The sequence below is a fragment of the Astatotilapia calliptera genome, chromosome 9 (assembly GCF_964374335.1).
Source record: "Astatotilapia calliptera chromosome 9, fAstCal68.1, whole genome shotgun sequence".
NCBI lineage: Eukaryota > Metazoa > Chordata > Actinopteri > Cichliformes > Cichlidae > Astatotilapia > Astatotilapia calliptera.
This window is the reverse complement of record NC_137430.1, coordinates 6,354,761-6,378,525: the sequence shown is the minus strand read 5'-3', so window position 1 is coordinate 6,378,525 and position 23,765 is coordinate 6,354,761. Positions and strand designations below refer to the sequence as shown.

The 23,765-nt window shown below is 40.6% G+C and overlaps 1 protein-coding gene across 1 annotated transcript in view; it reads right to left on the bottom strand.

Moving 5' to 3' along the window:
• pde1ca (phosphodiesterase 1C, calmodulin-dependent a) overlaps positions 1-23,256 on the bottom strand; it is a 368,845-nt gene extending 345,589 nt beyond the window's left edge. Inside the window, exons 1-9 of the mRNA XM_080305885.1 lie at positions 22,678-23,256; positions 17,561-17,674; positions 16,371-16,553; positions 15,283-15,349; positions 14,885-15,001; positions 14,466-14,606; positions 13,891-13,991; positions 13,216-13,344; positions 272-373 (exon numbers count right to left, since the gene is read on the bottom strand). Of these exons, the coding sequence (XP_080162011.1) occupies positions 272-373; positions 13,216-13,344; positions 13,891-13,991; positions 14,466-14,606; positions 14,885-15,001; positions 15,283-15,349; positions 16,371-16,553; positions 17,561-17,674; positions 22,678-22,850 (1,127 nt within the window). The 5' untranslated portion in view covers positions 22,851-23,256. The remainder of the gene's footprint in view (positions 1-271; positions 374-13,215; positions 13,345-13,890; positions 13,992-14,465; positions 14,607-14,884; positions 15,002-15,282; positions 15,350-16,370; positions 16,554-17,560; positions 17,675-22,677) is intronic.
• Positions 23,257-23,765: the final 509 nt, after the last annotated feature.

The following is a 23,765-nucleotide window of genomic DNA, read 5'->3' as shown; positions in this document are numbered from 1 at the left end:
AAGATCTAGAGAGAAACCATGATTGCTAAATCAGTTTCATCTTTTCCAAGGGAAAAAAGAATTATTGAAAGTAAAGCTAAAGATTGGCCATTGGCTTTTGGATATAGAGACTCTGTAAATAAGATCAGAATTTTCCTGATTTTCAGCAAGCATCCATCAAATATGATAGCTACACATTAACGTTGCTGACAGTATTTAACAAAAATATCTTTATCCCAGTCTTTCATACTTTACTGCTGATTATAATAAGAGTTTGGAAGCCATTACTCACGCCTCAGACTGCTGCAGGAGGCTTTTCATGGCTTTGATCTGCTGAAAGTGGCAGGACATGTCAGTGGCCAATACCATATCCACTACTAAGGCTCGCAGTTCTCTGAAAAAATAAATGTAGAAAGTAAAATATTCCAGAATTAGAAATAATAGCAATCTGAAAGGATTAGGATTCAGGAACTGAATCTGAAATCTGTCATTTAACAGAATTTTTCATAAATGATACAGTATTTTCCTGTTATTTTTAAATATGTGAAATATCAACACGATTATTTAAAAAAAAAAAACTGTCAAAGTCTGTAAATTAACATGAGTAATAAAAAATAAAATAAAAAACCTGTACCTGTAAATAAACATGTTTTACATTTTTAAATAAACTTTTTACACAGAAAAAGAGTGCAAAAATACAGTTGCAAGTTTAACATAATTTCATATATATTTACCTTGTTTATTTAAAAGATAAAACTGTTGAATTCTAATTTTGTGCACTAAATACACATTCAAATGCACATTTGGTGCATTGAGCGTAAAATGACCCCAAAATGCTACTAAAAGAAGTAAAGTTTCTGTAATTTTATGTGGGTTTGTTAACTAACAGGTATGTTGTGAAATTATAGAAGTTTGGTGGGGAAATGATATGAATGATTTTTTCAAGAGTATATAACATCTACTAGTAATCTACAAATGGTGTATGCTATATTACCAAAATTGGTAAAATAACAGAAAAATAATACAAATAGAAATACATATTAATTATTATTTTTAAGATATCACCTTATTTTATGTCTTGATGCATGTTCAATCATACAGTTAAGTAAATCCCAAAAAGTTGATTTTTTTCCTTTGGACGTAGAGTTTTCATTCTTATAAACAATACATTTGCACAGTAACTGAAACCAGCCCACTGAATGAACAATGGACTGTGAGGTCAATTCGTTAATCATTGCAAATTCTCATGACCACCTACAACGACTGATCAAAGCCTATTGATCATTGATCAAAGTGATCAATGGCCATGAGTGCATTGACAGAGAGTTGGGGAAGGGCTGGAATCACAGCACTGTAAGATGGCTAAAGATGTACTGTTAGGCCGCCTCCTCGATTCAGAGATGCCCCCCGACCTTACACACACAACACAGACATCACATGGGGATACAGGTCGGAGATCGGTAGCGTTACAGAAAAAAAAAACACACTGAAATATACACTACAATGGGAAAAAAAGAGACCTCTGCTCATGCTGGGCTCCTGGGAGGACAGCATGAGAACAGGAAACGAAAAAACTCCTCTGCACAAAAAAGCACATAAATGTCCACAGCACGACATTATGGAGCACGTGAAAAGCCACAGGGTCGGGTGGGGGGTGAGGAGTAATCCGAAGCAAACACAGCAGCCATCCTGCCCAGCGCTACCATTCCAGCGCGGGCTCAGACCTGCCGTGTTCCCAGGAGGGAACAAGCAACGAAGGCGTTTGGAAAGGGAGGGGGGATGAGTGTGTGCATATCAGTGTATATGTATGTGTGTGCGTGTCCAGAGTTCAGCTGAGACAGCGTCCTTCGCCCTGCTAGGCTAAGTAAACAGTCTACCAGCCAACCCAGGTGGCCTTGCATGGAATGGGAAGGAACAGACTAAACACAGTCGTTATCAGGGTGTTTTTGTTCGGCTCCAGCCTTGCAACCGCAGCTGGCGCCAAAGGGGTATCCGCATAAGTGATGGTGCTTTTTACTTTAGTGCGAACAGCTAATATGAATTTCAAAGCAGTTCTAACAGTCCAACACTGGTCTCTCAATCTCCCGTTGGAGAGCCGCGAGCTTCGCCATGATGTTACCCATATGGAAAAGATATATATAAATCTTATAAAGTTTTTATCTGTCTTGTATGAAACTTGTATGAAAAGCATACAAGAGTGAAAACACATATAAGATCCCTTGAAAAATTATACAATGAAACTTGTATGTTTTGTATACTTACTAAAAAATATATGAAAGTAATGAGAAAGTGCCCACTTTCATGAGTAAATCATGTAAGCCTTATATGATTTATATATGATTTACTCATGAAAGTGCCCACTTTCATGAGTAAATCATATATGTTTTTACTATTTCTTTTCCATATGGGTATCAAATTTGCGCTCTGTGATGTTGTCATTCTTGTGCTCAAAGAGCCGATTCTGAAAACTCACGACCACAGTGAGCCTTCCCAAGATGTCATCCAATTTGCGCTCAGAGATGTTATTCCAAGCGAGCCCTTCCAAGATGTAATCCAGTCTGCTCTCAGAGATGTTATTCTGAGTATTCACAGCAGCCGTAGCCTTTCCAAGATCTTATCCGTGCTGTACTCAATGAGCCCATTTTGAGAAACTCACGCCTCTCCCATCGTCTCAATCCCAGCGGGCAGCCTTGTGGGGGTTTGAACAGCCGGTTCCGCTTCCTTAATTCTTCGATAAGCCAGGGCCAAGCCAGCTCCGATCAGCAAGAACCCTGTTACCATAGTTCCGAATAGGTAGATATCTTCAGCACTCAGGCTCACCCAAGCTGAAACTTCTCGTTGAGAAAGGGGTGTCAATTGCATTCAGGGACCAGTTGATCCAATCCATAATTCCTCTTTTAGGTTTTAGAGAACAGACTGTGAGAGAGTGTTCCAGGGAAAAGTAGTACAAAAAAAACACGTGACTAGACAAGGACATAAGAGGCTAAGCAGCGAAGCTAAGGGAGGGGAGGAGAGGAGAAAAGTGCGACCGCCTTCGCCAAGAGAAGGCGAAAAAGAGGATGCTGTGATTTCAGCCATTCCTCTTGGGAAGTTGGGCAACTGCAGGGACACTTTATAGATAAATATGAATGGAAAGTACTGTTAAGATGACAGCATGCATAGATGCAGCGGCTTACTGTTCTTCATGTTTGATGCTTTGTTTTCTATATTTTATACATGTATATGTGCGGGTGTATGTGGCTTTTTACTACTGTATGTCTGGCAAGGTCGTTAGGGCCTTCTGAGTTTGGGATTACACTGTGCCAGGAACATCAAGTGGGACTATCATCACTTCCACAGCATTCCAGAGGATATAATAAGAACTCCACAGTGTCAATGGTTGGTTCTTCCCAGTGGCCAGCAGAGGAAGTGTAAACACGGGAGGCAAAGGCGAGGCTGCAGGGTGGGCCCACTAGCAAGGCTAAAGAAAGCCACTGCTTCTGAGCATTTTCCTCTCCATTAAGTCCATAATCAACAGAATCAATGAACTGAGAACACGGGCTCCAGTCAACAACTGTGTACGGGACAGTAGCATTGTATTACTCACAGACACTTGGCTACAGCAATCAATACCAGACTCAGCTACTGAGTTAGCATGCTGCACTGTCCACCATCACGACAGAAACAGCCACTCCAGTAAGAACAGAGGAGAGGGTTTATGCTTATGTATGCATCTACATCAATGCAAACATTGGAAGGCAGGAGCAGCCCAAGCCTAATGGTGCAGGAATATGCTGGCCTAAGTCTTCACTAAGATCTTCAATGCTTCAATCCTGCCAAGCCTAAAGTAGTCCACAATCGTCCCACTGCCTAAACAGACCAACATTAACAGCCTCAACGACTACCGACCAGTTGCTCTAACACTCGTTGTAATGAAGAATTTCGAGAAACTGGTCTGACGCCACATCATGTCCTGCCTGCCACCTGCACTCGACCTACTTCAGCTGACATAATAGATCAACTGAAGATGCTATTGCTACAACGCTCCACACCACCATATCCCACCTGGAACAACAGGCAGGGCTCTAGAGTGCGACCAATTTGGTCGCAAATGCGACCAAATTTTTCAGTGGTGCGACTAAAAAAAAAAATTTGGTTGCACCTGTGCGACCAAATGTTCGGGTAGCAAAAAAAAAAAAAACTGCAACCTTCCCTGTGGTCAACAACAGACACACATTATGCCCCTATCGTGGACTAAACCAATCAGAGATAGTAAGGGGCGGGACCTCTCTGATTGGCCGTGGTCCAGTTGAAAGTGCAGGTGGAAGTGGGAGGTGAGTAGCTTGAATAAAGCGATATCAATTCATTAAATCCTGAATCGACTTTTAAATATAACTGTGTTTGGCCAGAAACGCCAGATTCTCAGATTAAAGCTCACAAAACCATTTCAACAACAACCAAACAGCAAATGAGAGCAGGTACACGGATTCCACACAAAGACGTAAACACAGAGGACCGACGCATCAGAATCAACTTTGTCTTTCTCGGCTTTCTCACCCGACGGCCCGTAGACGGACACGCTATCGGAGCTTAGCGATTCTGATGCGTCCGGTCCGCGCTGTGTTTACGTCTTTTTGCGCTGATTCTGAGCTGCAGGTTTTGTCTCTCTCCAACCAAAATTCACCAAGCCAGCAGCAAAAGAAGCGGCAAACTGCGCTTCACATTTGATCAATGTCGTCATGAATTTTGCTGTTTTGCTTCCACGACTATTAAAATCACACTTCATGCACAGCTAGCTCTCTCTCTATCTCTCTCTATACTTCAAGAACAGTTTCCCGTCTCCAATCTCTGTTTTCTGTATTATTCATTCGCTTATTACCCACCAGTCTACCGTTGTTTACAGCGCTGTCGGCTGCTGTCTTTTTCTTTTCTTTTTTCACTTAAATGACCTCGGACAAGAAAGCCTATTTTTTCTGTTGTTCAATACCAGAGATGGGCAGTAACGCGTAATCTGATTACTTTTTTCAAGTAACGAGTAAAGTAAGGGATTACTATTGCAAAAACGGTAATTAGATTACCGTTTTTGCGTTACTGCATTACTAAAACCGTGATTTTTTTGCGAGAATGTCTCATGACAGTGACGTAAGCGAGTGCGCCGTTAGTGACAACAGCTGTGTGCAGATCAACAGTGGATCACATATCGATTGTGGGAGAGAGTGTGAGCGTGCAGCGTTTAAAGCGTGGAAGTACTGACCTTACTCTGAGTTTGATTCCATAAAAAGTGACAAAAACATTAGCGTCCATCGTGTGTGGGAAGAAAACTTCTTTTTACAGCGAAAAAAACCCCTAAACTTCCAAGCAAGCACCGAGTGCGCAACGACGTAATGCGAAATTCACAGAGAAACTCGCGGATTCTTCAACTGACCGTGGCACACCTGCACCAGGGTAAACCTCCGCCTACCGCAGTCCTGCTTTACAGGTGAAAACAGTGGCGTGTCTAGAAAATTTTTGTTGGGGGGGCCAGGTAGGGGCACAGATTTGGAGAAGGGTGGCAGATGTAATTGGCAGATAATGTTTAAAAAAAATTCTACCAACCATTAACCATAATTCAATAACCCTATAAACCTAATAACCGAATGCGCTTTTAACTCTTATTAGAATGAGATTTTAACCACTATGGTGCAAAGTTTTTAGATACTGCGTTGATAAAGTACAAGAGATACAATCAGTCAGTGTTTACTCAGCATTCAAGGACAGCAATATTTGCATAGTATTTTTACTGACATATGGTGCACATATGTTTTGGGCAAAAACAGTTTTGAATATTAAAATACAAACATTTGTAACAAACAATTGACAAATTAGCCAATGCCAATGTAAAATTTTATCTGCCTATTTAAAAAAAGAAGATAATCTTCTCACAAACTGGTGATTTTGAAACAGGAAAAAAGTGGGGAAACAACTGAAAAGACTAACATTTGAATAAAACCTGAAAGCAAGTAAATACTTGCTATGCTGCCTTATGGTAAACTTTGGTAATATTGATCAAGAACAACACTGGCTGATGATGAAATACAGTCAGCTGGCATGGTGACACTGCCAGTATTAACCTGCAGGGCATTTTGACTAGAGACCGGCCCACCAGGTATTAAAGCCATAAAGACTTTGAATGAAAACAAATGCTGTTGTGACAGTGATGTACACTGTCTTGTTGGTATATGTATGATTTCTATACATTTTACATCAGATAAAAACTTTGGTTGTAAGATTTAGATAATTATTTAATAAAAGCTAGATATTTTAAATGAGAGTAAGAAAGAAAAGTATTTCTTTGTGCCCCCCTCTCCCTGTTAATGCCCTACCTGGCCCCCTGGCAAAACTTTCCTAGATCCACCCCTGCACAGTTACCAGCTGTCAGCTACAGTGGGGCAAAAAAGTATTTAGTCAGCCACCGATTGTGCAAGTTCCTCCACCTAAAATGATGACAGAGGTCAGTAATTTGCACCAGAGGTACACTTCAACTGTGAGAGACAGAATGTGAAGAAAAAATCCATGAATTCACATGGTAGGATTTGTAAAGGATTTATTCGTGAATTAGGGTGGAAAATAAGTATTTGGTCAATAACAAAAATACAACTCAATACTTTGTAACATAACCTTTGTTGGCAATAACAGAGGTCAAACGTTTACTATAGGTCTTTACCAGGTTTGCACACACAGTAGCTGGTATTTTGGCCCATTCCTCCATGCAGATCTTCTCGAGAGCAGTGATGTTTTGGGGCTGTCGCCGAGCAACACGGACTTTCAACTCCCGCCACAGATTTTCTATGGGGTTGAGGTCTGGAGACTGGCTAGGCCACTCCAGGACTTTCAAATGCTTCTTACGGAGCCACTCCTTTGTTGCCCGGGCGGTGTGTTTTGGATCATTGTCATGTTGGAAGACCCAGCCTCGTTTCATCTTCAAAGTTCTCACTGATGGAAGGAGGTTTTGGCTCAAAATCTCACGATACATGGCCCCATTCATTCTGTCCTTAACACGGATCAGTCGTCCTGTCCCCTTGGCAGAAAAACAGCCCCATAGCATGATGTTTCCACCCCCATGCTTCACAGTAGGTATGGTGTTCTTGGGATGCAACTCAGTATTCTTCTTCCTCCAAACACGACGAGTTGAGTTTATACCAAAAAGTTCTACTTTGGTTTCATCTGACCACATGACATTCTCCCAATCCTCTGCTGTATCATCCATGTGCTCTCTGGCAAACTTCAGACGGGCCTGGACATGCACTGGCTTCAGCAGCGGAACACGTCTGGCACTGCGGGATTTGATTCCCTGCCGTTGTAGTGTGTTACTGATGGTGACCTTTGTTACTTTGGTCCCAGCTCTCTGCAGGTCATTCACCAGGTCCCCCCGTGTGGTTCTGGGATCTTTGCTCACCGTTCTCATGATCATTTTGACCCCACGGGATGAGATCTTGCGTGGAGCCCCAGATCGAGGGAGATTATCAGTGGTCTTGTATGTCTTCCATTTTCTGATGATTGCTCCCACAGTTGATTTTTTCACACCAAGCTGCTTGCCTATTGTAGATTCACTCTTCCCAGTCTGGTGCAGGTCTACAATACTTTTCCTGGTGTCCTTCGAAAGCTCTTTGGTCTTGGCCATGGCGGAGTTTGGAGTCTGACTGTTTGAGGCTGTGGACAGGTGTCTTTTATACAGATGATGAGTTCAAACAGGTGCCATTCATACAGGTAACGAGTGGGGGACAGAAAAGCTTCTTACAGAAGACGTTACAGGTCTGTGAGAGCCAGAGATTTTCCTTGTTTGAGGTGACCAAATACTTATTTTCCACCCTAATTTACGAATAAATTCTTTACAAATCCTACCATGTGAATTCATGGATTTTTTTTTCACATTCTGTCTCTCACAGTTGAAGTGTACCTCTGGTGCAAATTACTGACCTCTGTCATCATTTTAAGTGGGGGAACTTGCACAATCGGTGGCTGACTAAATACTTTTTTGCCCCACTGTACATAAAAAAGGATCCTGGTGTTATTTGTCTCCAAGAAACAGTTCATAACTTCCCTTCAACTCATTCATGTCACCTAAAAGGTAAACCTGTTTCTCCATCACCTGTTCAGCTCTGATGATTCAGTAAGGACATCTCCTGGTTTCATCTTCATGTTTCCCTCTCACCACATATCCAAGCCGACATCATGACCAGCAGTTTTACAGCTGTGGCTCCAGCAAACATCAGCTGATACTAGAAATTAATATTAAATAAATTCTAACAACAGCTGATCAAGCTTAAACGTGCTGCTGTTGTTTAGCGCGACATCTGCTAGTTTCCTCTTTCTGGCGCAAAGTGGGCGATAAATAAACAAGAGAGAAAAGCCGATCAGCTGATCATTGATCAGTTTCATGATTGAAGTAGCAACAGGAGAGGCAGGGGGAGAGAACGAGAGAAGAAGAGGCAGCTGTGCAGCGTAACGACAGAATAACTCCAGCTTTGTGTCTTTTTTTCATTATAGCGAAAGTCCGGGACAAACTGCGTCTCTTCTCAGCTCAATACGAAATATTGTATGTAATATTTTCTCTGAATGAGGGACCATCCCATTTTTTTAAGGAGCCGTTGGCAACTCTACTAACTAACCTTATGAATAAAATAAAGTTCACTATCAGTAACATCATAGCACCCACCCAGTTGTATAAAAACTCCGTCAAGCTGGCTAGAACGCAGTACGAGTTATTGCAACTGAGGGTAAATAGTCAGCACAACGAAAATAAACTACACCTAAACTTGGTTTATATCTGACCCAGATAGACTGCAGATCATAACTTCTTACCTGAAGTTCAGTTCACCTGACACTCGGACTGGCGGCTGCCTCGGGGCTCTCCTCCTGCCTCCCCTTCCCTCATCCACCTGCTGGCCTCTGTGGAAGCACCGCCATAGCCACCACCAAACAACTGAGTTATTTTTACACATCGACCTGCATCTGGCCAATCCACCACCTCTCATTGTTCATGCCATTACAAAATAAATAAATAAATAAGTCACCGGGCACATGCCCGGTATGCCCGATGGCCAGTCCTGCTATGTTAACCTGCAACCAAATCTGCAGCTCCATACAGCAATGTTACGACTTAGATTATATCTTATAACTCATAACTCTTATGTTAGCTCCCCTCAGTAGCATACTGTCTGATATATTCGATGGCTGCAATAATTCTTTAACTGTTATTTTTTCTTTGGTATTCTAATTTCACCGAAGTTTACTAAACTCAACAAACTTAATATTACTTACCGGGACATTTATTCTGTCCTCATTTTCTTTCACCGAAAAATTGTTTCCTGCGGTGCCGTCTTTCGTGCTTGGCTCTCCTACCTTTGCTAACGTGATGCACATAGCGCAGAAGCCGATGCTGCATTCACTTACACTCGGATATCTGAGCTTCACCGTGAAAACATAATCGGACATTTGATATTTGATTGAATTTTATTGTTTTGCCTTTGGGGCGGCACCTGGGGTGGCCAGTCTGGTTGGGGGGGAAGCCTGTGCCCCCCCAGGCCACCCCGCTGGACACGCCACTGGGTGAAAATAGAGCAACAGGACCGCTGAGTCTTTGACTTTATTTATGTTCTGCTGTGTTTTACTTGCATCTATTTGAAAGAGTGAGTGTAAACACAAAAAATATTTTATTTTATGTGCTGGAATGTGTAGAAAATAGGTTTAAATGTTAAACTAATTTATTCAACTCAGAGAATGTTGCATATAATTAAATTTTTGCTTGATGCATAAAGTTAAAAGATTAAAACTGATAAAACAAGTAAAAAAAAAAGAGACTTTTCCATTTGATTACATTTTGTATGATGGATTATGTAGAAAAAGTAGAATTGGGCTGAAAGATCTATCGCTTTATCACAAAAAAAAAAATATATATATATATATATATATATATAATATATCTAGTAATAATATTGTGCAAAAGAGCATTTACAGGTTGGTGTGTGCGATGGTTTGGTGGTGTAGGTCAGTGTGTTTGCGCCTGTGTTGGTTAGTCAGTCCAGTCTCAATGTTTTTGAGGTATTTGAGTTAAGCTGAGTGATAATGTTAGTGTATGTGTGTGTGCGTGTTTATCAGTCAGTCCCCCTTTTTTTTTTTTGCTGAGGAGACGGATGGCGCAAACACACTGACCTACACCACCAAACCATCGCACACACCAACCTGTAAATGCTCTTTTGCACAATATTATTACTAGATATATTATATATTATTATTTTTTTTGCACTAACTTGTCTTGTAGCACCTTGGTTCCTGGAGGAACGTTGTTTCACCTCACTGTGTATTTTTAAACTGTATATGGTTGAAGTGACAATAAAGTTGAACTTGAACTTGAACCTCTTCAGGTTGTAAATCGTGTTTTTAAAAAGTAACTAAGTAACTAAGTAATTAATTACTTTTGAAAATAAGTAATCAGTAAAGTAACGGGATTACTTTTTGGGGGAAGTAATCAGTAATTAGTTACTGATTACTTTTTTCAAGTAACTTAACCAACACTGTTCAATACTGAAGAAATTTAAACTTTATATGCAGAACATTGTAGAATATTTTTAAGGTTATCTGCTATAAAAAGCCAGACCAGGAAAATCTCCTTCATCTTTTTCTGTGTTTTATTCTCAGTTACTTTCACACAAAGGCATCTGCTGTGATGTTCACAATTCTGATGAAGTCAGTACTGATAAATGATCAGAATTATAATATTTCTAACTGTCTGAGGCTAAGTTGAATCGAATCAGGACTTTGAAAACCGGAATCGAATGGATTATAGAAATCAGTGATGATACCCAGCCCTAGTGAGCAGCCTAGGCACGACAGAAGTGGTTGTAGCTGTAATAGGAAAAGAACTATTGCTAACTTTTCTGTTAAGTTAAGGCCTGATCCTTCTGAAATTCATAGCCAGTGCTCTGACACGGTGTCATCAATCTTTAAATGCTGAAAAAGAACAGTGTATCCAGAAAAACACATTATATTATATAAATTATTATAAAATTTGTGTGCGCCTAACTTTTGTGCCAGTACGCCTAACTTTGAAAAGTTAGGCGTACCAGTACGCCCATGGCAAAAAGTTAGTCTAGAGCCCTAACAGGGGAGTAACACCAGGCTGCTCTTTGTTGACTTTAGCTATCTTAAGATGTATGCAGTATGAAGTTTACTTCCAACAAAGGAAAAGGAAAACAAAAAAGCTGAAACTTATGGAACCTGAACTGGAAATATAAACTAGGAATAGGAAACGCTGGGAAACATGAGAAAAGTAAACTCTCAGGAGGTAACAGGAGGTAACTGATCCTTGAAATACAAGGACCAGGGGCCTGTTCTTCGTACCGCGCTAAGTGAGTTAGCTGGATGAGATTGTTGACGATTTCGCGTGATCCTGGATCGTTCGGTTCCCCGAAGCCCATCCGGGACTTGCTGTCATAGCAACAGAGCCGTAAGCGTAAACCTGCTGGGGAGCAGGTTTACTTTATGTAAACAGGATTAGATCGTGGCCACGCAGGTATGTCCGCGTCATTCATACGAAAGCAACAGCGATATTCCACCACTGTTTCACCATAAATAAATAACATCAATGTAACTAAAGATAATGCAGCACTTGATCCTTTTATTGATTTCACACAGATACATACAGGTCATTCCCTAAAAAAGGGAAATGTACTATTAACATTCTATTACATGTATGTGATTATTACAGATGTAATTCATATTTCAGAGTAGTAATTGTAAATTACTTCGTGTAATCAAGATGAGAGACCACGGCTATAAAAGCGAAGGTGGATTTGGGAAGTCTGTCGCAGCCATGTCCTGTCCGTTTACGCGAGCAACCCATTGCGGAAGGTGCAAGATTGATAAGGAGAGTCCTCAGAATTCAGCGTATATTGCGGGACAGACAGGATCCTTTAGCTCAGCGCGACAGTGTGCTCATAGAGAGATATCGATTTTCCCGTGAGGGTATTATTCACTTAACCAACTTGTTGACGAGGGGGTGCAGGACCACCACCTGTCTTTTTTTTTGCTCTGCCCTTTTCTTGGTTGCTGTTATGAACAAACAAACAGAGTATTCCAGGGTCTCTTTCCAAGAGACGACAAGCAATATAAGTGATAAATATTACCATTCTGTAGAATATTCTTATATTTCACTTTTACTTGTTCCCATGTTCTAGTGGGTCCTGTTGTGGCTCTAATGTGAAAGGGGATATAATATAACATATTATAATATAATATAATGTAATATAATATTGGATAATATGGTGTGATATGATAAATCTACCCTACCGCCTACTGGTGTTGGCCAGAGGGGCCGATGGCGCAATATGGCAGCCTGGATTCTGTCAGTCTGCCCCAGGGCAGCTGTGGCTACAACCGTAGCTGCCTCCACCAGTGTGTGAATGTGAGAGTGAATGAATAGTGGCATTGTAAAGCGCTTTGGGTGCCTTGAAAAGCGCTATATAAATCCACTCCATTATTATTGTTATTATTGGATTACTTACGAGTTTGATTTGTCAGCAACTTTCTGCCAGCCCTCTCTCCTTGCTTTTGCAGCCTTTGCAGTGTTCCCTTGCGTTTTAATTAAACTCTGAAACTCCTGAAATCCCTCACTCAAGAGTTCTTGCTCTGCTGCCGAAAAATACCGAGCGCGCTCCTTCGACATTTTCGCCGACCAATCAAAGGGTTGCCGATCAATGTTTCTACTATCGATGCGTAGCCCCTGTTGGGCCACCCAGTTATCTCACATTACTTCATCCAGCTATACTAATCGTCAACAACAGGTGTGTTCGGGGAACCGGAATAGCGAGCTCAGAGTTAGCGCGATGATTTGGTCTTGGATGTTTCATTTGATTTTGGATGTAGTAAGCGACGTACGAAGCACAGGGCCCAGGACTAAGATGCATGAGCTTGACTTAGAGTGAGACAATGAGACATGACTGACTGGTACAGGAGGCATTGACATAATAGAGAAAAGAGATTAGGATAGACTGGAGACAAAAGGGTACTAACACAATCAAACACGAATCAAGAACAAGAAATATAGATAACAAAAGCATTATGTTTTTTCACAAAATTAAGACCAAATAATACAAGCACTGAAGAAAAGTTTCTTAAATTGAAAAGTCCACAACAGAAACTCAAAAACTGGGACAGGACCATGACAGATGTGGAGCAGCTACACAAATTGAGAATATTTGAATACTGTTTACTGTTTACCTCCACTCTTCCTTTGAAAGATTAGAGAGAATATTCATTTCCTCATTATCATGTAGAAGGCGATAGACAGCGCTGACGTGATGGTTCTCCAAAACAGCTCGGTCATTGTAAAATAGCGCCGTGTCTGACCTGCAAATGCCACAGAAAATTTGTCATCACAGATTTTTTTCTTGTTTGGTTATATATATATATATATATATATATATATATACACACACACATATATACATATAGGTGCAGTGACTCTCAAGCTAGGCGAGTGGCTCCAGCAGATCCCGGGAACAACATCGGACATCTCTGTCCAGAAGAGCACAGTCCTAGGAACGATACTGTGCAGGTCCCTCAAGCTCCCAAGCCTCTGGTAGAGGACCCGATCTTGAAGGATTGACCGCCCGCAGGGGCGAGCGGGGAATTTTTTTTTTTTTTATAAAAACAATATTATGACTTTAAACACTTTATTCCACATGGTTAAGTATTGTAGAGTAGGTTAGATATAGGCAGGGACACCCAGGCAACATTAGACAATAGACAGCTACAGAGACCCCTCTCTGGTCCTTCAGGAAGAGGGGGCCTCCCTGGGAGGGCGTTTTACAAGTAAAATTATTTACGACTTTTAAATAACACTAGAGCCCCTCAGAAACTGCAATAATTTGAATGTTGCTCAGTAGGAATTACCTGGTCTGAATATGGAAGTTATTAGTAGTCCCTGTATGCTCATAGTCATGGATGGCAGCTGCAAAAATAATGGCAAAGATCTCCAGCTCAGTTAGCCAGTGCTGAAAGAAAGTGAGATGATGCATTTTGTATGTAGTAACAAACAAACAAGCAATAAATATGAATATAATATTGCTTTACACAATTGTTAATATAAAAAAAATTCAATAGCCACTTAAATCTAAGGCTTCATGAGTTCTGTGTTTAGAATTGCTTTAAAAGTATACTGGTCTTTCTTGAACTGCAAGATTAATGGACTCCCCAAAGACAAACCTAAAGAATGATCAAAATCTGTACAAAAAAGACAAAGGTATACCGACTATTGGATTGCAGCAGTGTTTCCCCTTTAATGTTTTATCAGGATGTGGGGTAGTTTTAAGGTTTTAAATGTTGTGGCTTGCTAGCAGGTCATAACAGTAAAGAAAAAAAAAGAGTCCATTACTTCAAGATATGAAAAAGTCTCTTTGAGAACTCGAAAGAAGCAAAGCAGTTTTCCTGGTTACATTTTAAATCACCATTAACCAAGCAAGACTTACCATTATTCCACTCTTAATGAGCAGGTAATGGACCGTTTGTGTGACATCAGCAGCATGTATCAAGTTGTGGTAGGGGTTTTTGTATTTGCTGTATCCCATTTCCAGTGACTCCACAAATGATGTGAGTGCAGAGGTAGGAATCTGATATTGAGACAATGCAGGAGAGAAGCATGATGACTGCAAAATTAAGTCGTATATGATTACATCACTTTAAAAGATAACACCACATAAAAAACAAAACAAAAAGTCATTTATAGTCTGTATGGGAAATTTTTTCACAAGGTTATTAAAGTATTGCACTTCTTAAACAAAACTGCAGACCTTGTTGTTTTAGAATTAGAAATTCCCTTTAAAACTTAAAATAATATGAGGGTCAATCATTTAAATGATATATGGAAGCTGTCTTTATTTGAGTTTACCTTGAAACGATTAATCAGGTTATATCTGTTGAGCAGTTCAAAGAAGACAATTTTCAGAGCATGGTTTCCGCTGGCATCATTCAGTGCAAACACATCAAACGACCACATATCTACATGCTACAGACACATAGAAACCAGTTTTATTATCATTTGAATAACATAAACGAGTGTGTCCTTGTGTACCTTGTCTTACCTAAGTCATACACAAAATGGCAGTTTTTGTTCCTGCATATTAGTATGGTAGATAGAAAACTTTTCCCCTGGCCTTAATCTGTTAACTCTCTATTGTATAACTTGCTCATGACATTTTAATACTGAGATTAAAACTGAATGCAGACTCACATACATGTCACTGATTTTATTTTTAAAGAAATCACCAAGTACATGTGCATTTATACCTTAAGCATAGTGATGACATTTAGGGAATAACTGAGACCAGTCATGTTGGAGGTTCGTCTGAACATCCTGTAACCCACAGACAAAAGTACACAGCAACACAAGCACACACCAAATGAACAAATGCACTATGCCCAGTATGGTAACTCATTTATTAATTTGAATATGTTACATTTATTTTGGAGAAGGAATAATCAGAGGCAATTTTTTTTTTTTTTAAATCCATCCCCAAAATAGAAGATCCCCAGAGTTTTGAAGCAGTACTGCAATATTAGGCCAAATAATAAAGAAAGATTAACTTTTGTTTATTCTAAATTGTTATTCAGTCTAAGGGGAAAATAAATCTATTCTATTAAAACCTTGTCAACCTCAATTTTTTTTACCATTCCATTTTCTATATTGATAAAGTAATGTTTATATTTCTGGCATTACTTCTATAATCTGCGTAATTTATTTTGAGAATAATATGTGTTGTACTGAGTGGTTCGGATTGGCTCCCAAGCCATTCTAATATAATATCTGTTGACCTGAGTTGCGGCCATAATATGCTATTCAAAGGTAAAGGGGTAATTCAAAGCTATTACTAGGTACTAAATAGATTTTCTCTGATCACTCCAGTATCCCAAGAGCTCAGAGACAAGTTGTTAGTTTAACTGCTGATTCTTAATTAACTTTTGGGATGTAAGATAGCTGAAGAACATCAAGATAGATTTAAGATTAATTCTAATTGGTGGATGTGACTGGTAGTGCAACAAGTGTTCATCAAGTCTAGAGAAATGATATATATGCCAGTCCATTTCTATTGTTTGTGTCTTATCCATGGAAACAAAATGATGCATCTCGGGGCCTTATCCAAATTGTTCACTGTATGTTAATCAAAACCATTACAAGAAAAAAGTACCATTTGGCCGAACTTCTCAACATATGTTTTAGTTACAGAAATGTGTGATGCTTTTTTTTTTTCAAATAAATAGACAAGAAAATAGAAAAACAAATGTACACACTTTTTATTGCTACCTAGGCTTCTGTTCTGTTACTATGCTGACTTGTTAAACTGACTTGTATTTTTTATAGCTGTCTTAAGCCAAACCTCTCCACAAAGATCCCAGCCTGTACTGCACGGACGATGCTGCGGAAGTGTGGTTTGTCTTCACTGTGGTGTAGCAACAGGGTTCTCTGCCGTGTAAAAGTGGAGGCCAACCAGTCACGAACCTCCAGTGGTACAGAGTCTGACTGGATATCACTCAGCTCATCATCTTGGTGCCCCAGTTGTCTGCAAGACCATTCACAAAAACACTGAATGTACATTTTCATCTTCTAAAATAATTAATCTATCATCCTCATCTTAAATGAACCAAGCCAAGCCAAGTTTAATTAAAACAGCACTTTAAAATGGCAAGTTGTGACCAAAGAGCTTCACATTAAGGACAAAATAAAATGAAATAAAATAAAATAAAATATTTGTAGAGAAACCTGTGAGTGACAATGCTCAGGACTTTTTATGCGTATGCTGTGGCCAGTGCCATCCTCTATGCTGGTAAAAGAGACACCTTTGAAACTTCAGGTCAGGAGTTCAACTCCCAACCAGAGCATCTTTATCCAGAAAAGTTCCCTAGGCTAGACCCCCCCAATGTAACCAAGACCACACCACAGTGAACAGTAGATGCTTGGATACAAGATAGACAGCCACAAGGAGCAGTACTGTCATACCTGAGGCCATGAAAACTGGTAAAATGGGAGACGCCCCCTAGGCTAGTCAAGAATGACCAAGCTAAGATCCTGTGGGACTTAAAGATACAGACGGACAAGCTGGTGATGGCTAACCACCCGGAAATAATAGTGGTGGACAACCAGAGGAAGACGGCTGTAGCGATAGATGTAGCCATACCAAATGACAAACACATCAGAAAGAAGGAACATGAGAAGCTGGAAAAGTACCAAGGGCTCAGAGAAGAACTCAAGAAGAGTGAAGGTAACAGTGGTCCCTGTGGTAATTTGAGCATTTGGTGCACTGACCCTAAAGCTAGGTGACTGACTCCAGCAAATCCCAGGAACAAAATCCTAAATCTTTGTCCAGAAGAGCACACTCCAAGGAACAGCAAAGATACTGCGCAGGACCCTCAAGCTCCCAGGCCTCATAATATGTTTGGCATAGCGCAACATATAAAAAAGTTTTATTGCATTGTGAGTATTACATTGTCTTATTGAAATACTGACTATTTTATTTTTCCACCACTGATTAAAGTCTATACATGGGGAAATTAGCTAAAAGCTCCTTACCTGTTTTCCTCAGAACAGAGAGATTCAAGGAGACAGGCGGCAAACTCCAGGTTTTTCTTCAGTTCCACCACAGATGCTTCTCCCTTCTCCAGCTGTTTAACAAGACACCGTAACCTAGAACAAATAGCCCATATCTCAGTATCACCTCAAAACTGTTAACACACCATGTGCTTGAGATCTTAACTCTCCCGGAGAACAAATCACTTATTGCCAAAACCAAATGGGAGAAAGGTCTGGAGTATTCCTTTGAAGATAGTGCTGGGTTAACCTTCCAAACCTCCCAAAAATAATGTGGGCTTTATAGATAATTGAGAAATTTTGAGAAAACCTTGGTCGCAGCAAAGGGCTGCCCCTCCCTGAACCTGGTTCAGCATTTTCTCGTGCACAGGGTCTATTGTCTTGATGTGAGCTTTCTACTCAGGGTTTTTTCTTCCAGTTCAGAGCAGAAATGTTTCTGTTAAGAAAATGGCTGTTGTTTCCCCCCACCCAATTTTAATTATAAGCTAAATATATTTCTACTAATGTAATTAGTTTGCTAACAGCAACAGGGATGAGTCAGTGAAAATTTCGCTTTTTTTTTTGGAATAGTGTGTGCAGTGGCGTGTCTAGAAAATTTTTGTTGGGGGGCCAGGTAGGGGCACAGATTTGGAGAAGGGTGGCAGATGTAATTGGCAGATAATGTTTAAAAAAAAAATTCTACCAACCATTAACCATAATTCAATAATCCTATAAACCTAATAACCGAATGCGCTTTTAACTCTTATTAGAATGAGATTTTAACCACTATGGTGCAAAGTTTTTAGATACTGCGTTGATAAAGTACAAGAGATACAATCAGTCAGTGTTTACTCAGCATTCAAGGACAGCAATATTTGCATAGTATTTTTACTGACATATAGTGCACATATGTTTTGGGCAAAAACATTTTTGAATATTAAAATACAAACATTTGTAACAAACAATTGACAAATTAGCCAATGCCAATTGCAAAACTTTGTGCCTATTAAAAAAAGAAGATAATCTTCTCACAAACTGGTGATTTTGAAACAGGAAAAAAGTGGGGAAACAACTGAAAAGACTAACATTTGAATAAAACCTGAAAGCAAGTAAATACTTGCTATGCTGCCTTATGGTAAACTTTGGTAATATTGATCAAGAACAACACTGGCTGATGATGAAATACAGTCAGCTGGCATGGTGACACTGCCAGTATTAACCTGTAGGGCTGGACTGGGACAGAAAATCGGGCATTTTGACTAGAGACCGGCCCACCAGGGCCCTATTTCAGGAAGCCGGTTTAGAAAACTCAGAGTGAAAAACGATACTCAGGGTTGAGTAACCCCGAACTGTCCAACTCGGAATATTCGGTTTCAGAAAGGCTGATAACAATTAGTTCAATCAACGCGGAGTTGCTTTAACCCCAAGTTAAGCACGCGCACGAGGATACATAAAGCCCTGATTAGTGGAGCACAGATTAAGCGAGTCACCATGGAGACGGAGGGAAAGAAGGCGCGGTCAATGTATTTTACAGCGCTTGAGGCCGAAATTCTGATGGCAGCATATGCCGATAACATGCAAATTCCACAGAAAAAAAGTAACACAGCCTCAGCTGCAAAAGAAAGGGAGCATGCACGGCAAAACAAAGCCGACAGAGTCAATGCGTGAGTGTTAATTTAAACATTGATCTAGGGATTTCCACCCATTTAACACGTTATTTTATTTTATTTTATTTTATTTTTTATTTCATACATTTTATTTTGTGATGTGATGTGAGCGCAGGTGCAACCCAACAGGCCCCAAACGTTCCTGGCAGCAAGTAAAAATGAAATATAAAAATATAGTCCAAACAGGTAAGGTGTAATTGTATTATGAGTAGGGATGGGTATCGTTTAGGTTTTATCCGATACCGGTGCCAAATCGGTACTTTTGAAACGGTGCCGGTGCTTAAACGGTGCTCGAACCGGTGCTTAAAGAATGGAGAACACAAACTTTGTCCAAAAACCTCTCATGTTCAGCTGGTTTTTTTTGTAAAAAGATAACAATGTGTGCCTTTTCTGCAGCTATGTGGCATATATGTTTAACTGTTTCCCACTTTTTCTTTGGTCATTTTAGCCTTTTTGGCCAGGGTGAAGGGAGTATCTGCCATCAAACAAGAAGACAGCCGCATGTAGCTATGATGATGTTTGCTAGTTCACCTTACATGCATTAATGTAATAACGTGGTTAGCCTACTCAACGTAAATTACACACGAACAACATGAAGCTACTCATGCAGAGAAGAACGGCTGCTGCTGCATCATCATCCTCATCATTTCTGCTACACTGGCAGGGCTAGGGGCCAGGACTCTATTCTTCGGGTTTTTGGGGGATGTTGCTCCGGGTCCGATAACTGGCAACCCACCCGACGTGCACGGTGTGAGGTCTCACAGCAAGCTATCAAATATGGCGCATTTCTCGGCTTTTAAAAAAAACGCTATGCGTCGCCAGCTGTTTAATCGGATTCTTGGTGTTACCTCCTTTGACAGTATCACAGTATCAGCTTAAAGCATTTGTTACAGGCTGCTGAGTTTGCATATTTTGCTGTGAAGTACAGCCAGACTTTTGACCGCTTCGCCTTGGACATTTTTAATCTGTAGCTCTGCTCTAACTGAACGTACGTACCTGGCCCCGCCTACTATCCTCGGAAACGTAAAATGATTGGCTAGAAGTGTATCACAGCTCAGGAAAAAAAAAGCACCGAAATAAAGCACTGAAATGTGCGCTGCTTTTCGGTCTGCTTACTACCGTTTATGTCATGGCACCGGACACCGGTACCCATCCCTAATTATGAGCCATAGTGCTTGGTCTGTTTGTCCTATATAAATCAATTGCAGTTAGAGGTTACATTAATTTCCCCTCTGTAAGCACTTATTGAAATTATCTGAGCACATTACAAGTACATATTTGCTTACTCTGTATGCTCAAATGTGACCCGTTATAGCCAACAGAAAAAAGCGGAGGCCCGAAAAACAGGTGGGGGTCCTCCACCACCACCACTCACAGAGGCTGAGCAGTTGGCTTCCACATTTGTGATAATGTTGGCAGCATCACATATGATCTTCACAGTGCAGAGAACACAAATTAGCATCCATTACTATAATGAAATAATTTGTTAGTTTGAAATGCTACAGGGAACTATGTACCTGTACATTAATGCTGTGGAAAGACTTCCTGTTCACATAGTCTCCTTCATTTACTGAAGGAGCAATGATTGGAATGTGAGTGCCATCTATACAGCCAATCACGCCTGGGAACCGTGAAAATAAATGTAAAATTTAAGTAGTAGTTCAAGTATCACCACATCATGAATTAAGTTTTGTTCATCCTGATACCTGCAATTTTGTGGAATCCCTCTTTGATGAATCTTGTGGGTCTATGACCGGGGAACACCACAAACGAGTACAGGAGACGTTTCAGTGCAACTGTAACATTCCTGACTGCCCGACAGACGGTAGCCTTGGAAACGTGCTCAGCGTCACCAATATTATATAGAAAGCTCCCGTTTGCAAAAAACCGAAGTGCAATACAAATAATATGTACAGAACTGAGAGGATGTCCGCGATGTGTCACATGAGCAATATTAGGCCTGAGGATGTTATTCAAATAAATTATAGATTGTGCTGAAAAACGGTAACGTTCAGACAGAAAATCATCAGGAAATGATAACATGTCCGAACGCGCTCTAATCACTCTCTCCCGGCGGAGAGCTCTGTGGAGAATTTGGGCTTCAACATCTACTGGCTCTTCAAGGAAGGGGCACGCCATGTCTGACACTTCCTACAGTCAGGTTTCCGACAAAGAGGCGGAGAAGGTCAGGGTTAGTTGAAGTAAACCTGCTAGGGGGCACGTTAGCTTCACGGAGTGTGTCGTCATAGTAACTCACTCAGAATTAATCTAAACTCGCTTTGTGAAACCGAAAACCCAGAGTTTTCGTTAACTCAGGGTTTACTTACTCAGAGTTTGCACTAAACCGGCTTCCTGAAATAGGGCCCAGGTATTAAAGCCATAAAGCCTTTGAATGAAAACAAATGCTGTTGTGACAGTGATGTACACTGTCTTGTTGGTATATGTATGATTTCTATACATTTTACATCAGATAAAAACTTTGGTTGTAAGATTTAGATAATTATTTAATAAAAGCTAGATATTTTAAATGAGAGTAAGAAAGAAAAGTATTTCTTTGTGCCCCCCTCTCCCTGTTAATGCCCTACCTGGCCCCCTGGCAAAACTTTCCTAGACCCGCCCCTGCACAGTTACCAGCTGTCAGCTACATAAAAAAGAATCCTGGTGTTATTTGTCTCCCAGAAACAGTTCATAACTTCAACTCATCCATGTCACCTAAAAGGTAAACCTGTTTCTCCATCACCTGTTCAGCTCTGATGATTCAGTAAGGACATCTCCTGGTTTCATCTTCATGTTTCCCTCTCACCACATAACCAAACCGACATCATGACCAGCAGCTTTACAGCTGTGGCTCCAGCAAACATCAGCTGATACTAGAAATTAATATTAAATAAATTCTAACAACAGCTGATCAAGCTTAAACGTGCTGCTGTTGTTTAGCGCGACATCTGCTGGTTTCCTCTTTCTGGCGCAAAGTGGGCGATAAATAAACAAGAGAGAAAAGCCGATCAGCTGATCATTGATCAGTTTCATGATTGAAGTAGCAACAGGAGAGGCAGGGGGAGAGAACGAGAGAAGAAGAGGCAGCTGTGCAGCGTAACGACAGAATAACTCCAGCTTTGTGTCTTTTTTTCATTATAGCGAAAGTCCGGGACAAACTGCGTCTCTTCTCAGCTCAATACGAAATATTGTATGTAATATTTTCTCTGAATGAGGGACCATCCCATTTTTTTAAGGAGCCGTTGGCAACTCTACTAACTAACCTTATGAATAAAATAAAGTTCACTATCAGTAACATCATAGCACCCACCCAGTTGTATAAAAACTCCGTCAAGCTGGCTAGAACGCAGTACGAGTTATTGCAACTGAGGGTAAATAGTCAGCACAACGAAAATAAACTACACCTAAACTTGGTTCATATCTGACCCAGATAGACTGCAGATCATAACTTCTTACCTGAAGTTCAGTTCACCTGACACTCGGACTGGCGGCTGCCTCGGGGCTCTCCTCCTGCCTCCCCTTCCCTCATCCACCTGCTGGCCTCTGTGGAAGCCCCGCCATAGCCACCACCAAACAACTGAGTTATTTTTACACATTGACCTGCATCTGGCCAATCCACCACCTCTCATTGTTCATGCCATTACAAAATAAATAAATAAATAAGTCACCGGGCACATGCCCGGTATGCCCGATGGCCAGTCCAGCTATGTTAACCTGCAACCAAATCTGCAGCTCCATACAGCAATGTTACGACTTAGATTATATCTTATAACTCATAACTCTTATGTTAGCTCCCCTCAGTAGCATACTGTCTGATATATTCGATGGCTGCAATAATTCTTTAAGTGTTATTTTTTCTTTGGTATTCTAATTTCACCGAAGTTTACTAAACTCAACAAACTTAATATTACTTACCGGGACATTTATTCTGTCCTCATTTTCTTTCACCGAAAAATTGTTTCCTGCGGTGCCGTCTTTCGTGCTTGGCTCTCCTACCTTTGCTAATGTGATGCACATAGCGCAGAAGCCGATGCTGCATTCACTTACACTCGGATATCTGAGCTTCGCCGTGAAAACATAATCGGACATTTGATATTTGATTGAATTTTATTGTTTTGCCTTTGGGGTGGCACCTGGGGTGGCCAGTCTGGTTGGGGGGTGGCCTGTGCCCCCCCAGGCCACCCCGCTGGACACGGCACTGAGTGTGTGTGTGTGTGTGTGTGTGTGTGTGTGTGTGTGTGTGTGTGTGTGTGTGGTTCGATAACGTGAACCACAGTATTGTTTCGAAGTCTCACCTTGCTGGTTACTGTACTTCTGATGTTGACTCTGCATTGCTACCCCAGAGTGGCGTTATCTTGAACAGCACTTAGAATCACCATACTGGTTACACTAATATTATCAGCTACAGATGTTAGTGTGCAGAGAGGTGGTGGCAATGGTTAATGTCCTTACCCTCCAGATGTTCATAATAGGTTAGGCAGCACACAGATCAGCAATATACCCTCTTTTAACACGTAAGAACTGCATGCACATATTGATTGAAG